This window comes from Salmo salar, chromosome 11 (assembly GCF_965601325.2).
Source record: "Salmo salar chromosome 11, fSalSal1, whole genome shotgun sequence".
Taxonomy (NCBI): domain Eukaryota; kingdom Metazoa; phylum Chordata; class Actinopteri; order Salmoniformes; family Salmonidae; genus Salmo; species Salmo salar.
Window position 1 is genome coordinate 90,504,371 of NC_138301.1, and position 18,077 is coordinate 90,522,447.

General features: G+C 43.3%; 1 protein-coding gene across 1 annotated transcript in view; it reads right to left on the minus strand.

The window, feature by feature from the left end:
• LOC106563136 (rhotekin) overlaps positions 1-18,077 on the minus strand; it is a 43,248-nt gene that overhangs the window by 13,170 nt on the left and 12,001 nt on the right. The window contains exons 4-9 of the mRNA XM_014128387.3: positions 11,735-11,788; positions 10,844-10,961; positions 10,355-10,606; positions 10,097-10,191; positions 9,916-10,016; positions 8,337-8,465 (exon numbers count right to left, since the gene is read on the minus strand). Coding sequence (XP_013983862.1) covers positions 8,337-8,465; positions 9,916-10,016; positions 10,097-10,191; positions 10,355-10,606; positions 10,844-10,961; positions 11,735-11,788 — 749 coding nt within the window. The remainder of the gene's footprint in view (positions 1-8,336; positions 8,466-9,915; positions 10,017-10,096; positions 10,192-10,354; positions 10,607-10,843; positions 10,962-11,734; positions 11,789-18,077) is intronic.

An 18,077-nucleotide genomic window follows, 5' to 3' on the forward strand; every position in this document is an offset into this window, starting at 1 on the left:
CAAGCCCTTAACTCTATTTCTGGAGCAGCATTGCTGGTTATGTAAATATTTACTAAATAAAGTACAAAAAAAAATCTAAAGTAACACAAAGAAGCTATATACGGGGGGGGGGGGGGGGGGGGACTGGTGCCGAGTCAATGTGCAGGGGTACAGGTTAGTCAAGGTAAATGTGTAGGTTGGGTCATTTTCACAGCTTTCTATTTTCCCACAAACGGTCAAACCGATGTCATTTGGACATTTTGCACAGGCATTTTTTGTTGTTGTTGCATGTGATCCCCATTCCCTAAACGTCTTTGCTTCGTGAAAAAAGCAGATATGACATTTAAAACTTTACCGATGTCAAGTAACCCATCTGGACAAGAGGAATACCTATGTAAGAATGCTGTTCATCGACTACAGCTCAGCATTTAACACCATAGCACCCTCCAAACTCGTCATTAAGCTCGAGACCCTGGGTCTCGACCCCCACCCTGTGCAACTGGGTCCTGGACTCTGACGGGACGCCCCCAGGTGGTGAGGGTAGAAAACATCTCCACCCCGCTAATCCTCAACACTGGGGCCCCACAAGGGTGCGTTCTCAGCCCTCTCCTGTACTCTCTCTGGCCATGCACGCCTGCAACTCAATCATCAAGTTTGCAGACGACACTACAGTGGTACGCTTGATTACCAACAACGACGAGACGGCCTACAGGGAGGAGGCGAGGGCCCTCGGAGTGTGGTGTCAGGAAAACAACCTCGCACTCAACGTCAACAAAACAAAGGAGATGATCATGGACTTCAGGAAACAGCAGTGGCAGCACCCCCTTATCCACATCGATGGGACAGTAGTGGAGAAGGTGGAACGTTTCAAGTTCCTCGGCGTACACATCACAGACAAACTGAAATGTTCCACCCACACAGACAGCGTGGTGAAGAAGGCGCAACAGCGCCTCTTCAAACTCAGGAAGCTGAAGAAATTTGGCTTGTCACCAAAAACACTCAAACTTTTACAGATGCACAATCGAGAGCATCCTGTCAGGCTGTATCACCGCCTGGTACGGCAACTGCCCCGCCCACAACCGTAAGGCTCTCCAGAGGGTGGTGCGGTCTGCACAACGCATCACCGGGGGCAAACTACCTGCCCTCCAGGACACCTACACCACCCGATGTCACAGGAAGGCCAAAAAGATAATCAAGGACAACAACCACCCGAGCCACTGCCTGTTCACCCCGCTATCATCCAGAAGGCGAGGTCAGTACAGGTGCATCAAAGCTGGGACCAAGAGACTGAAAAAAAGCTTCTCTCAAGGCCATCAGACTGTTAAACAGCCATCACTAACGCTTCGAACCCACTGACCGAGTCATTGCATCACTGCTGCATAACATTTTGCGCAGCTAGGCAACTATACTGATGCAGGTATCTTTTGCAGATGGTCACATGCGGTTGGACACATGGAGGAATCATTTTCGCAGTGTCCTCAAAACCGTGTCTTTTTGACACAACTGCTGACAGCTACAGGGACATAAACACAAAAAATGCTGCTTGGAGACAAGTGTCCACGATAGTAGGATTGCCAGGTCAGTTTAGTAGTGAGCGTGTGCTAGATGTGGCTAGTTAACGTTCGCTAGCTTGCTAAACTAGCTTGCTAACCTAGCCAATGAGGTGTGTGTGTGTGAAAGAAATAGTCATAAATTATGCTAGTTCCTGCCCCTGATAACTTTACCAAATAATCATGTTTGAAAGAGTGTGAGTGTGTATGTCAGATAAATAGTAATAGAAATGGTAGATACTACTGTACCCCTGATAATTTGGTCAGATAACTGTGTGTGTGTGTGTGTGTATACAGTAGGTGACATGTCCATGATAGGTATCTAATAACTATAGTTATGCTAGGTAATGGTTTGGCTTATCATGTTCATGTCTATGTAGAAGAAGACTGTAGGAGGAAGTGGAGAGGACTCAGGGACAGGTATCAGAGAGAGAGAAGGGCAGAGAAAGAGAAGAAGAGGTCTGGGTCAGCAGCTTCAGGCCAGCAGCCATGGCGCTTCTGCCACATTCTTTCTTTTCTGGATCCATTTATTGTGCCTATGGCAACGAGTGGCAACAAATGCAAATTAATTACTTAAAAATCATACAATGTGATTTTCTGGATTTTTGTTTTAGATTCCGTCTCTCACAGTTGAAGTGTACCTATGATAAAAATTACAGACCTCTACATGCTTTGTAACTAGGAAAACCAGCAAAATCGGCAGTGTATCAAATACTTGTTCTCCCCACTGTATATACAGTACTCTATACCATCTACTGCATCTTGCCTATGCCGTTCGGCCATTGCTCATCCATATATTTATATGTACATATTCTTATTCATTCCTTTACACTTGTGCGTAAAAAAGGTAGTTGTGAAATTGTTAGATTTTTTGTTAAATATTACTGCATGATCAGAACTAGAAGCACAAGCATTTCACTACACTCACATTAACATCTGCTAACCATGTGTATTTGATTTGATTGAAGAATACATTTTATTGATTTATACCATTCTGGTGAGCAAGGTTTTATTTAGTATTCTAGGGCAACATATTGGCTAATGACAGAAGAGAAGCTGCATGTATCTAATTATAGACAAGTTGACAAAAAAATTGCATAACAAAATATCGGAAATTATAAGCAGAAACATATATAAAATCAGGCAACAAAAAAATCCTGCCCCCTGTCAACAACAAAAAAATTCCTTCAGTGTGTCTGACTGTAGCCTACAGCCCATTTCCTATATTAGTGGGTAAGGGTCGGGTAAGGGCCTTAGATTTTCGCTTCATTACATATAGTCAGGCGGTTGTGGATAGGTTATTAGCAAACGCGGGCAGGTGCGGGTGAACAAATAGCTGACCCGTGCACCACTCGTGCCCATAGCTGCTGTGTTGTGCACATAGCTGATGTGCATGTACTGTAGTTGCTGTCAGGCTGATAAGCACCCACCCACATTGCATGAAATAGTTGGCTTCATTGTGAGAGAATGAGCGTGGAGGGGTTAAACAGCAAGCAAACAGAAATCCCTTCCTGTAATGCTCAAAGCGAGATCTGACTTTAAACTTGCTTGTTTACCCAACCGTGGGGTAGACTGTGTTTGTTCCCACACTCGTGACTCTGACTCTCTATTGGTTACACAGTCTTTTGGCCTCCCATCCCATTCTAACCACCTCTCGCCAGCTTTGTATTCATGTTACCTGATGAAATTGCCCTACAATATTATCTTTTTGCCATCTGATGCACATTCAAAATGTTAGAAATCAACACTGCAGAGCTCTCCCTGTCCTCTGCCGTGTCCTGATTATATCTGGAAATGTGCATGTACACCCTGGCCCTTCTACTGTTGCTAGCACCATTTCTGATTTGTGCTCTGATATCTGCTTCACTGATTTCTGCCCTTGTAAAAGCCTGGGTTTTCTGCACATTAACACTAGAAGCTTATTACCTAAAATGTATCAATTGAAAGTGTGGGTTAACAGCTCCAATCCAGATGTGTTGGTCATTACTGAGAAGTGGTTAAGAAAGAGTATTTTGAACACTGATGTTATCCTTTCTGGTTATAACCTTTTTCTGCAAGTCAAATCTTCCAAAGGTAGTGGAGTGGAAATCTTTACCAAGGAACACTTTCAGTGCTCGGTTGTCTCCATCAAGTCTGTCCCCAAACAATTTGATTTGCTGGTTTTACACATTAAACTTTCATCTAACTCTTTGTTGACTGTTGCTGGGTGTTATCGTCCTCCATCAGCACCGGTCTGAACCCTACCTGCCCTAAGCTCTCTCCTGGCCCCTTACACTAAGTCTGAATTTGTCCTGCTAGGTGACCTAAACTGAGACATGCTAAACCACCTGACCAAATCCTAAAGCAATGGGACTTACCAATCCCACAAGGTATGAGTCCAAACACCCAGAAAAGGCTACTCTCCCTGATGTTATCCTCACAAATAATCCTGATATGTATCAGTCTGGTGTTTTCTGTAATGAAAGTGATCACTGTTTTACAGCCTGTGTTCGTAATGGCTGCTCAGTGAAACAACCGGTCCTGATTTGTTGACACTTGCTCATTAACGTTTTTTAGCAAGCCTTCCTTCATGATCTGGCCTCTGTAAATTGGTATAGAATCAGCTTGATCCCCTCCGTTGAAGATGCTTGGACCTTCTTTTTTGATATTTTCAGATGGGATTGTTAACAAATATGCACCCATAATGAAAATTATAATTAAAAAACAGGTTCAGCCCCTGGTTCGACCATGATCTGGCAGAGTTTAAATCACCACCTCATTAAGTCAGTATTCCTATTTGACTCAGCCATGCCTTATTGCCCACCCAACATTTCCTCAAACCCCACCCCTTCTAATGCAACTATCCCCGATGCTCCTCCCTCTTTTTTGCCACTGCCCCCGCTACAAAGTTTCTCCCTGCAGGCGGTCAGAGTCCGAGGTGCTAAAGGAGCTCCTTAAACTTGACCCCAAAAAACATAATGTTGTGATGTTACCATGCTAGGTTGTCATGTGTTGCTGCCATGCTAGGTTGTCATGTGTTGCTGCCATGCTAGGTTGTCTTAGGTCTCTATGTAGTGTTGGTGTCTCTTGTCGTGATGGGTGTTTTGTCCTATATTTTTTATTTTAATCCCAGGCCCCTCTCCCTTGCAGAAGGCCTTTTGCCTACTGGTAGGCTGTCATTCTAAATAAGAATTTGTTCTTAACTAACTTGCCTAGTTAAATAAAAGCAATATAAAAGAAAAAATTATCTCCAGGCAAGGGGTGTCTTTTGGTTACACTTCGACAGTGCTCTCTAGTGGACTGACCATGAAACTGCAGCAGACTTCAAAGAAATAAAATTCTGTCACATGCACCAAATACAACAGGTAGAAGTTACAGTGGAAATGCTTACTTACGAGCCCTTCATTTTTTAAAAGCATTATTGGTTATGTAAGAAAAATGTGATAAATAAACCAAAAAGAGTAAAACTAGTAACACAAAATAACAACGAGGCTATATACAAGGTGTACCGGTACCGAGTCAAGGTGCAGGGGTATGGGTTAGTGAAGATAATTAAGGTAATATGTACATGTAGGTAAGGTTAAAGTGACTACGCATACATAAAAAAGAGAGAGTAGCAGCAGTATATGTGAAGATTGTGAAGGAATGTGAAGGGCCAAAAGTATGTGCACATTCGAACATCGCATTCCAAAATCATGGGCATTAATATGGAGTTGGTCCACCCTTTGCTGCTATAACAGCCTCCACTCTTCTGGGAACGCTTTCCACTTGATGTTGGAACATTGCTGCTGGGATTTGATTCCATTCAGCCACAAGAGCATTAACCTCTCTAGGATAGGTGGCACCAAATCGTCCCACCTACGTAACAGCCAGTGTAATCCCGTGGCGCGTTATTCAAAAACCTTAGAAATGCAAACACTTCAATTTTTCAAACATATGACTATTTTACACCATTTTAAAGACAAGACTCTCGTTAATCTAACCACACTGTCCGATTTCAAAAAGGCTTTACAACGAAAGCAAAACATTAAATTATGTCAGCAGAGTACCCAGCCAGAAATAATCAGACACCCATTTTTCAAGCTAGCATATAATGTCACATAAACCCAAACCACAGCTAAATGCAGCACTAACCTTTGATGATCTTCATCAGATGACAACCCTAGGACATTATGTTATACAATACATGCATGTTTTGTTCAATCAAGTTCATATTTATATCAAAAACCAGCTTTTTACATTAGCATGTGACTAGCATGTGACTAGCATTCCCACCGAACACTGCCGGTGAATTTACTAAATTACTCACGATAAACGTTCACAATAAACGTTCACAAAAAGCATAACAATTATTTTAAGAATTATAGATACAGAACTCCTCTATGCACTCTGTCCGATTTTAAGATAGCTTTTCAGTGAAAGCACATTTTGCAATATTCTCAGTAGATAGCTCGGCATCACAGGGCTAGCTATTTAGACACCCAGCAAGTTTAGCACTCAGAAAAGTCACATTTACTATAAGAAAAATGTTATTACCTTTGCTGTCTTCGTCAGAATGCACTCCCAGGACTTCTACTTCAATAACAAATGTTGGTTTGGTTCAAAATAATCCATAGTTATATCCAAACAGCGGCGTTTTGTTCGTGCGTTCAAGACACTATCCGAAAGGGTAAATAAGGGTGACGAGCATGGCGCAATTCGTGACAAAAAAATTCTAAATATTCCATTACCGTACTTTGAAGCATGTCAACCGCTGTTTAAAATCAATTTTTATGCCATTTTTCTCGTAAAAAAGCGATAATATTCCGACCGGGAATCTGCATTTTGGTAAACAGAGTAAAGAAAATAAAGCATTCGGTCGACTCGGGCACGCGCCTAAGCCCACAGTACTCTGAGCGGCCACTTGCCAAACGCGATAATGTGTTTCAGCCAGAGCCTGCCTCGATATCCTTCAGCTTTTTCCCGGGCTCTGAGAGCCTATGGGAGCCGTAGGAAGTGTCACATTATTGCAAAGATCCTAAATCTTCAATAAAAAGAGCCCAGATGAAACACAACTTGTCAGACAGGCCACTTCCTGCATGGAATCTTCTCAGGTTTTGGCCTGCCATATGAGTTCTGTTATACTCACAGACACCATTCAAACAGTTTTAGAAACTTTAGGGTGTTTTCTATCCAAAGCCAATAATTATATGCATATTCTAGTTACTGGGCAGGAGTAGTAACCAGATTAAATCGGGTACGTTTTTTATCCAGCCGTGTCAATACTGCCCCCTAGCCCTAACAGGTTAATGAGGTCAGGCACTGATGTTGGACAATTAGTCCTGCCTCGCAGTCGGCGGTCTAATTCATCCCAAAGGTGGGTTTGAAGTCAGGGCTCTGTGCAGGCCAGTCAAGTCCTTCCACACTGATCGACAAACCATTTCTGTATGGACCTCGCTTTGTGCATTGTCATGCTGAAAAAGGAAAGGGCCTTTCCCAAACTGTTCCCACAAAGTTGGAAAAACAGAATCATCTAGAATGTCATTGTATGCTGTAGCATTAAAATGTCCCTTCACTGGAACTAAGGGGCCTAGCCCGAACCATGAATAACAGCCCCAGACCATTATTCCTCCTCCACAAAACTTTACAGTTGGCACTATACAGTCGGGCAGATAGCATTCTTCTGGTATCCGCCAAACCCAGATTCATCCGTCGGACTGCCAGATGACAAAGCATGATTCATCACTCCAGAGAACGCGTTTCCACTGCTCCCTAGTCCAATGGAGGCGAGCTTTACACCATCCCAACGCTTGGTATTGCGCATGTTGATCCTAGGCTTGTGCGTGGCTGCTCGCCCATGGAAACCCATTTCATGAAGCTCCCGACGAACAGTTATTGTGCTGGCGTTGCTTCCAGAGGCAGTTTGGAACTCGGTAATGAGTGTTGCAACCGGGGCAGATGATTTTTACGAGCTACATGCTTAAGAACTCGGCGGTCCAGTTCTGTGATCTTGTGTGGCTGAGCCGTTGTTGCGCCTAGGCGTATCCACTTCACAACAGGACTTACAGTTGACCAGGGCAGCTCTAGCAGGACAGAAATCTGACGAACTGACTTGTTTGAAAAGTGGTAAGCTATGACGTCCCATGTTGAAAGTCCCTGAGCTCTTCAGTGTGGCCATTCTACTGCCAATGTTTGTCTATGGAGATGTCATGGCTGTGTGCTCGAATTTATAAACCTGTCAGCAACGGCTCGGTCTGAAATAGACAAATCCACTAATTTGAAGGTGTCCACATACTTTTGGCCAGGTACTGTGTGTGTGTGTAGCATCAATATGCATGTGTGTGTTTTGTGAGTTTGTGCGAGTGTATGGTTAGAGTCTAGTGAGTGTACATCGAGCCTGTGCAAGAGTCTGAATAAAATAAGGGGGTCAATGCAAATAGTCCAGTGGCCATTTGATTAACTGTTCAGCAGTCTTATGGCTTGGGGGTAGAAGCGTTAAAGAGCCTTTTAGTCTCAGACGTGGCGCTCCGGTACCGCTTGTCATGCGGTAGCAAAGAAAACAGTCTGACTTGGGTGGCTGAAGTCTGACCATTTTTAGGGCCTTCCTCTTACACCGCCTGGAATAGAGGTCCTGGATGGCAGGAAGCTCAGCCCCAGTGATGTACTGGACTGTATGCAGAGTGGTGTTGTGCTGTTATTTCTTGCTACAAGGGGTGTACACCTCTAATAAAAACAATATTGTCCTTTTGTGGGTGCTAAATGTGATTATAGTTCAGTGTTTCTGCATTTTGGCCGTGTGTATGGATGACTGAGTGTGAATATGCTGACGTGTCTACAGGAGTAACAAACCTTGTTGATGGCGATGGTGAATAACGGTTCCTCTTGGGCAACCATGCTCTCTTGACTGTGGTAACAGATAAGACTTGTCCCTTTGAGGACACCGTAGATGTCAGTCCAGCACTCAGGCTCCTTCTCAAGCTGATCATGAGAATGGTAGGAATGATTATAACGATGCTTTAAACTAAACTAGAGTGCATTCGGAAAGTATTCAGACACTGACTTTTTCCACATTTTGTTACGTTACAGCCTTATTCTAAAATTGATTCAATTAATTGTTTTCCTCAATCTACACACAATACCCCATAATGACAAAAAAAGCCAGGTTTTTAGACATTTTTGCCAATTTATTTAAAAAAAAAAACTTATTTTCATAAGTATTCAGACCCTTTGCTATGAGACTCGATATTGAGCTCAGGTGCATCCTGTTTCACTTGATCATCCTTGAGATGTTTCTACAACTTGATTGGTGTCCACCTGTGGTAAATTCAATTGATTGGACATGATTTGGAAAGGCACACACCTGTCTATATAAGGTCCCACAGTTGACAGCGCATGTCAGAGCAAAAACCATGCCATGAGGTCGAAGGAATTGTCCATAGAGCTCCAAGACAGGATTGTGTGGAGTCACAGATCTGGGTAAGGGTATCAAAACATTTCTGTAGCACTGAAGGTCCAAGAACACAGTGGCCTCCACTCTTAAATGGAAGAAGTTTGGAACCACCAAGACTCTTCCTAGAGTGTCTGTGGAGATGGGAGAACCTTCCAGAAGGACAACCATCTCTGCAGCACTCTGCATCACAATCAGGCCTTTATGGTAGAGTGGCCAGACGGAAGCCACTCCTCAGTAAAAGGCACATGACAGCCCGCTTGGAGTTTGCGAAAAGGCACCTAAAGGACTCAGACCACGAGAACCAAAAAAGTCTCTGGTCTGATGAAACCAAGATTGAACTCTTTGGCCTGAATGCCAATCGTCACGTCTGGAGGAAACATGGCACCATATCTACAGCAAAGCCTGATGGTGGCAGCATCATGCTGTGGGGATATTTTTGAGTGGCCCACCTAGAGTTTGGACTTGAACCCAATCGAAGATCTCTGGAGAGACCTGAAAATAGCTGTGCAGCGATGCTCCCCATCCAACCTGATAGAGCTTGAGAGGATCTGCAGAGAAGAATGGAAGAAACTCCCCAAATATAGATGTGCCAAGCTTGTAGTGTCATACCCAAGAAGACTCAAGGCTGTAATCGCTGCCAAAGATGCTTCAACAAAGTACTGAGTAAAGAGTCGGAATACTTATGTAAATGTGATTTCAGTTTTGTATATGCATTTGCCAAAAGAATCTAAAAACCTATTTTTATTTTGTCATTATGGCGTATTGTGCATAGATTGAGAGAAAAAAACGACTGAATCCATTTTAGAATAAGGCTGTAACGTAACAAAACATGGAAAAAGTCAAGGTTGTCGGAATACTTTTGGAAGGCACTGTAATTACGACTCTAATGATCATACTAAAACTGAGAATGATTAAACAAATGATGTGAATGATGATGGTGGGTGTGATACTGATGGCGGTGACTAAGAGTTCACTCACCTTGATCCTGCCGCTGATAACCTGCTGGGTCATACAGAGAGGCTGGGCTACCAGACGGCAACACACACTGCCATAGAGAGGCAGCCAGAATGCACTGTCCTCTGGAACAATATTGGTTAATGAGTTTGTTGCTTGCTATACAAGGACAGTAAACGGCCAAAGGAGAGGAGTCACCACTCACCTGTGGCTGATATGGACAGGTCGTGTGTTCTGAAGCTGTCCTGAACATGTGCTATTGTCAGTGTGGTGTGGGCCAGAAGGTGATACTTTGGCCCCCTGTAAACAGAAACCACACACAATCGACAGTTAGTCGGAATGTACTGCATGTAAGTATGCATATTTGACGACTTGTGTGGCCAGTTTGAGTTGACATGTGCATCACCGTTGCGCGTGTGTGTGTGTGTGTCATGCGTATGCAAGCTGTTACATCAACACTCACTCTGTACAGAGAGCAGGCAGCAGAGGTGGTGGAGACCCTCCTCGTCCATCACCTCCCTCTACGTTGGATATGGTACCACAGGCTGCAGACTCTAGAGCTGCCCTGATCCTCCTCCCAGAGGTGCAGCCCAGGGAGCTGCTGAGGCGGTTATGTCTCCTGGGTCCTAGTGCCCCTGGGCCCGGACAGAAGTCCTCCACCACACAGGTACTGTACAGCTCCACACGGATCTCAAAGCACGGGCTCGCCTCCTTACTGGATCATATACAGGAACCAACACACGCACACAGATGAATATAGCAACAAATATTAACAAAGAAACATGGACATAATGAAATACAGAATTACACACAAATAAACTGAAGAGGACAGAAGTTCTCTACATGTTTCTGAGCAAATATTAAAACCACAGACAAAATGCTACATCACCTGCACTAATAGTGTCATATAAGTTAAGGAGACAAAATGAGAGCAACTCGAGCAGCCACTTGCAATATGACGGTGTCCTCGAAGCAGATGTCAGTCAAAGTCCTGTCCGCCATCACCAGGTCTGTGTCATAGATCTCTCTGCCACACTGGAGCAGACAGAACACAGCACAGCGATGCAGCTCTGAAAGATAGCGAGAGCAAGAGAGATAGATAGAGAAAGAATAGAATAGAAGATGGAGAGGATGGAGTTTTAGAGAAAGAAGATGGGCAGAGAAAGCAGAAAGAGAACAGGACAGAGATGGCAGAAAAATAGTGAACGTAGTAGGTTAAGTAAGAGTGCAAAAACTCCACCTTTACAGGATTAACCTGTGTGACCTCTAAATCTGACCTGATTTCAGATGTAGCTCTGAGAGGAGCCACGATAATACAAGTGTTTTTAGAAACAAACAGGCGGCAGTTAATTGAATGTGCTTACCCCACATGCACGAGTCATAATCTGCATGGATTAGCCACGTAACTGGTTTAGACCAGATTATAGATTGAGACCTTAGATTTACTCCATCAATGGAATGTATGTACTCAGGACACTCTGGTAGTGGTGGGAGAGATATGGCTCAAATTAAACTCTGATGAACTGATGACGTACCGGCCGGGTACACTTAAATACAAATAGCCAATAGAGACTCCACTCTCTCAATATGCACCACTTGCATTCTAATCTAACCAAAGGGTTTCCAGTAGCTGTTCCATTCAATTCAAACATTACTGTTAGGAGCTAGATGCTATCAAGTGCTATTACTGTCTAATGTTGTTATTGGATGTGAGATGTTCAGGACCGATGTTGAGGAGCGAGGATTTAATCCCCCCCAAAGTTGTGTGTCTCTGGCATGAACAGATGATGCGTTGTCATGACAGGGTTAGTGACAGCACCATTTGAGGTTATATGGGACTCACCTCCTTTGCTCTTGAAGTACTCCGAGTCTTTCCACATGAGTGGGATACGCAGGTCTGGAGTGGAAGAAGAGGAGAATGGATGGATTGAGAGACAGCGAGAGAATGAGACATTTCTGTTAGATATAGTACTCCTACCTGTATCTGTTGGGCAAATCAAAACCAAATGTTATTGTCACATACACATGGTTAGCAGATGTTATTGCGAGAGTAGCGGAATGCTTATGCTTCTACTGAAGACAATGCAGCAGTATGTAACAGGTAATATCTAACAATTCCACAACAAAACCTAATACACACCATCTAGTAAAGGAATGGGATGAGGATATATATGTATAACATATATGGATGAGCAGTGACAGAGCGGCTAAGATGCAATAGATAGTAAAGAATAGATAGTGAAGGATACAGTATATACATATGAGATGAGTAATGTGAGATATGTAAACATTCTTAAAGAGGCATTATTAAAAAGTGACTAGTGTTCCATTTATTAAAGTGGCCAATGATATCAAGTCTGTAGGTAGGCAGCCGCCTCTCTGTGCTTGTGGTGGCTGTTTAACAATCTGATGAGAAGCTGTTTTTCAATCGCTCCGTCCCAGCTTTGATGCACCTGTACTGACCTCGCCTTCTGGATGGAATCGGGGTGAACAGGCAGTGGCTCGGGTGGTTGTTGTCCTTGATGATCTATTTTGCCTTCCTGTGACATCGGGTGTTGTAGGTGTCATGGAGGGCAGGTAGTTTGCCCCCGGTGATGTGTTATGCAGACCGCACCACCCTCTGAAGAGCCCTGCGGTTGTGGGCGTTGCAGTTGCCGTACCAGGCGGTGATTGTGCACCTGTAAAGGTTAGTGAGGGTTTTTGGTGACAAACCACATTTTGTCAGCCTCCTGAGGTTGAAGAGGCACTGTTGCGCCTTCACCACACTGTCTGTGCAAGTGGACCATTTCAGTTTGTCGGTGATTTGTACAGCGAGGAACTTTCCAACTTCTAATGTCCCATCGATGTGGATAGGGGGGTGCTCCCTTTGCTGTTTCCTGAAGTCCACAATCATCTCTTTTGTTTTGCTGACATTGAGTGAGAGGTTATTTTCTTGGCACACACCGAGGGCCCTCACTTCCTCCTTGTAGGCTCTCGTCATTGTTGGTAATCGAGCCTACCACTGTAGTGTCGTCAGCAAACTTGATGATTGAGTTGGAGGCGTGCATGGCCACCCAGTCGTGGGTAAACGGGGAGTACGGGAGAGGGCTAAGAACGTACCCTTGTGGAGACCCAGTGTTGAGGATGTTGTTTCCTACCTTCACCATCTGGGGGCGGACCGTCAGGAAGTCCAGGACCCAGTTGCACAGGGCGGGGTCGAGACCCAGGGTCTCAAGCTTAATGATGAAATTGGAGGGTACTATGGTGTTGAATGCTGAGCTGTAGTCAATGAACAGCAGACTTACATAGGTATTCCTCTTTTCTAGATGGGATAGGGCAGCGTGATGGCGATTGCATCATCTGTGACCCTATTGGGGCTGTAAGCAAATTGGAGTGGGTCTAGAGTATCAGGTAGAGTGGAGGTGATATGATCCTTGACTAGTCTCTCAAAGCACTTCATGATGACAGAAGTGAGTGCTACGGAGCGATAGTCATTTAGTTAAGTTACCTTAGCTTTCTTGGAAACAGGAACAATGGTGGCCATCTTGAAGCATGTGGGGACAGCAAACTGTGATAGGGATTGATTGAATATGTCCGTAAACACACCAGCCAGCTGGTCTGCGCATGCTCTGAGACCGCGGCTAGGGATGCCATCTGGACAGGCAGCCTTGCGAGGGTTAACACGTTTAAATGTTTTACTCACGTTGGCCATGGAGAAGGAGAGCCCACAGGCTTTGGTATCGGGCCGTGTCAGTGGCACTGTATTGTCCTCAAAGCGAGCAAAAAAAGTAGTTTAATTTGTCTGGGAGAAAGACGTCGATGTCCGCGATGGGGCTGGTTTTCTTTTTGTAATCTTTGATTGTCTGTAGACACTGCCACATACAGTTGAAGTCGGATGTTTACATACACTTAGGTTAGTCATTAAAACTCGTTTTTCAACCACTCCACAAATATCTTGTTAACCTGTTAGGGCTAGGGGGCAGTATTGACACGGCTGGATAAAAAACATACCCGATTTAACCTGTTAGGGCTAGGGGGCAGCATTTGCACGTCTGGATAAAAAAAATGTACCCGATTTAATCTGGTTACTAATCCTACCCAGTAACTAGAATATGCATATACTTATTATATATGGATAGAAAACACTCTAAAGTTTCTAAAACTGTTTGAATGGTGTCTGTGAGTATAACAGTACTCATTTGGCAGGCAAAACCCTGAGACATTTTCTGACAGGAAGTGGATACCTGATGTGTTGTATTACCTTTAAACCTATCCCATTGAAAAGCACAGGGGCTGAGGAATATTTTGGCACTTCCTATTGCTTCCACTAGATGTCACCAGCCTTTACAAAGTGTTTTGAGTCTTCTGGAGGGAGATCTGACCGAACAAGAGCCATGGAACGATGATGACCCATTAGACACCTGGCGCGCGAGTTCATGTTGGGTACCCTCGTTCCAATACGTTATAAAAGAGTATGCATTCGTCCACCTTGAATATTATTCATGTTCTGGTTAAAAAAGGCCCTAATGATTTATGCTATACAACGTTTGACATGTTTGAACGAACGTAAATATATTTTTTCCCCTCGTTCATGACGAGAAGTACGGCTGGCTTAGATCATGTGCTAACAAGACGGAGATTTTTGGACATAAATGATGAGCTTTTTTGAACAAAACTACATTCGTTATGGACCTGTGATACCTGGAAGTGACATCTGATGAAGAGAATCAAAGGTAATGGATTATTTACATAGTATTTTCGATTTTAGATCTCCCCAACATGACGTCTAGTCTGTATCGCAACGCGTATTTTTCTGGGCGCAGTGCTCAGATTATTGCAAAGTGTGATTTCCCAGTAAGGTTATTTTTAAATCTGGCAAGTTGATTGCGTTCAAGAGATGTAAATCTATAATTCTTTAAATGACAATATAATATTTTACCAATGTTTTCTAATTTTAATTATTTAATTTGTGACGCTGACTTGACTGCCGGTTATTGGAGGGAAACGATTTCCTCAACATCAATGCCATAGTAAAACGCTGTTTTTGGATATAAATATGAACTTGATAGAACTAAAAATGCATGCATTGTCTAACATAATGTCCTAGGAGTGTCATCTGATGGAGATTGTAAAAGGTTAGTGCATCATTTTAGCTGGTTTTATGGTTTTGGTGACCCTGTCTTTGACTTGACAAAACATTACACACAACTCTTGTAAATGTACTGTCCTAACATACTCTAAATTTATGCTTTCGCCGTAAAACCTTTTTGAAATCGTAAAACGTGGTTAGATTAAGGAGATGTTTATCTTTCAAAGGGTGTAAAATAGTTGTATGTTTGAAAAATTTGAATTTTGACATTTATTTGGATTCAAATTTGCCGCTCTTGAAATGCACCTGCTGTTGATGGAGTGCACCACGGGTGGCACGCTAGCGTCCCACCTAGCCCATAGAGGTTAATCTGGTTACCACTCCTACCCAGTAACTAGAATATGCATATACTTATTACATATGGATAGAAAACACCCTAAATTTTCTAAAACTGTTTGAATGGTGTCTGTGAGTATAACAGAACTCAAATGGCAGGTCAAAACCTGAGAGATTCCTTTACAGGAAGTGGCCTGTCTGACCATTTCTTGAACTTCTTTTCCATCTCTATCATTTACTAAGGATCTCTGCTCTAACGTGACACTTCCCACGTCGTCCATAGGCGCTCAGAGCCCGGGAAAAAACAGAATGTCGTCATTCCAGCCCCAGGCTGAAACACATTATCGCCTTTCTCAAGTGGCCGATCAAGGGACACTGGGCTTAGGCGCGTGACCCGACCGCCCCCGCCTTTGGGATTTTTTCCTCTGTTTGCCGAAAAGGAGATTCCCTGTCGGAATATTATCGCTTTTCTACGAGAAAAATGTCGTAAAAATTGATTTTAAACAGCGGTTGACATGCTTCGAAGTACGGTAATGGAATATTTAGAATTTTGTCACGAATTGCGCCATGCGCGCGACACTTCTTTACTATTTCGGATAGTGTCTGGAACGCACGAACCAAACGCCGCTATTTGGATATAACGATGGATTATTTTGGACCAAACCAACATTTGTTATTGAAGTAGCAGTCCTGGGTGTGCATTCTGACGAAGACAACAAAAGGTAATAAACTTTTATAATAGTAAATATGATTATGGTGAGTGCTAAACTTGCCTGGTGTCTAAATAGCGAGCCCGTGATGCCTGGGCTATGTACTTAGAATATTGCAAAATGTGCTTTCACCAAAAAGCTATTTTAAAATCGGACATATCGAGTGCATAGAGGAGGTCTGTATCTATAATTCTTAAAATAATTGTTATGCTTTTTGTGAACGTTTATCGTGAGTAATTTAGTAAAATGTTAGCGAATTCCCCGGAAGTTTGCGGGGGGTATGCTAGTTCTGAACGTCACATGCTAATGTAAAAAGCTGGTTTTTGATATAAATATGAACTTGATTGAACAAAACATGCATGTATTGTATAACATAATGTCCTAGGGTTGTCATCTGATGAAGATCATCAAAGGTGAGTGCTGCATTTAGCTGTCTTCTGGGTTTTGGTGACATTATATGCTGGCTTGAAAAATGGGTGTCTGATTATTTCTGGCTTGGTACTCTGCTGACATAATCTAATGTTTTGCTTTCGTTGTAAAGCCTTTTTGAAATCGGACAGTGTGGTTAGATTAACGAGAGTCTTGTCTTTAAATGGCTGTAAAATAGTCATATGTTTGAGAAATTGAAGTAATAGGATTTTTAACGTTTTGAAAATCGCGCCACAGGCTGCCAGTGGCTGTTACGTAGGTGGGACGCAAGCGTAGGTGGGAACCTAGCCCATAGAGGTTAACAAACTCTAGTTTTGGCAAGTCAGTTAGGACATCTACTTTGTGGATGGCACAGGCCAACCACCGTCTTGTCGTCAGGAAACTTAATGATGGTGTTGGAGTAATGCCACGCAGTCTTGGTGAACAGGGAGTACAGGAGGGAACTAAGCAAGCATCTACTTTGTGCATGACAAGTAATTTTTCCAACAATTGTTTACAGACAGCTTATTTCACTTAATCACAATTCCAGTGGGCCAGAAGTTTACATGCACTAAGTTGACTGTGCCTTTAAACAGCTTGGAAAATTCCAGAAAATGATGTTATGGCTTTAGAAGATTCTGATAGGCTAATTGACATCATTTGAGTCAATTGGAGGTGTACCTGTGGATGTATTTCAAGGCCTACCTTCAAACTCAGTGCCTCTTTGCTTGACATCATGGGAAAATCAAAAGAAATCAGCCAAGACCTCAGGAAAAAAATTGTAGACCTCCATAAGTCTGGTTCATCCTTGGGAGAAATCTCCAAACGCCTGAAGGTAACACGTTCATCTGTACAAACATCATGGGACCACGCAGCCATCATACCGCTCAGGAAGGAGACGCGTTCTGTCTCCTAGAGATGAATGTACTTTGGTGCGAAAAGTGCAAATCAATCCCAGAACAACAGCAAAGGACCTTGTGAAGATGCTGGAGGAAACCGGTACAAAAATATCTATATCCACAGTAAAACGAGTCCTATATCCACATAACCTGAAAGGCCGCTCAGCAAGGAATAAGCCACTGCTCCAAAACCGCCATAAAAAAGACAGACTGGGGTTTGCAACTGCACATGGGGACAAAGATCGTACTTTTGTGAGAAATGTCCTCTGGTCTGATGAAACAAAAATAGAACTGTTTGGCCATAATGACCATCGTTATGTTTGGAAGAAAAAGGGGAAGGCTTTCAAGCCAAAGAACACCATCCCAACCGTGAAGGACGGGGGTGGCAGCATCAAGTTGTGGGGGTGCTTTGCTGCAGGAAGGACTGGTGCACTTCACAAAATAGATGGCATCATGAGGGAGGAAAATTATGTGAATATATTGAAGCAACATCTCAAGACATCAGTCAGGAAGCTAAAGCTTGGTCACAAATGGGTCTTCCAAATGGTCAATGACCCCAAGCATACTTCCAAAGTTGTGGCAAAATGGCTTAAGGACAACAAAGTTAAGGTGTTGGGGTGGCCATCACAAAGCCCTCACCTCAATCGCATAGAAAATGTGTAGGCAAGACTAATAAACTGTGTGCGAGCAAGGAGGCCTACAAACCTGACTCAGTTACACCAGCTCTGTCAGGAGGAATGGGCCAAAATTCACCCAACTTATTGA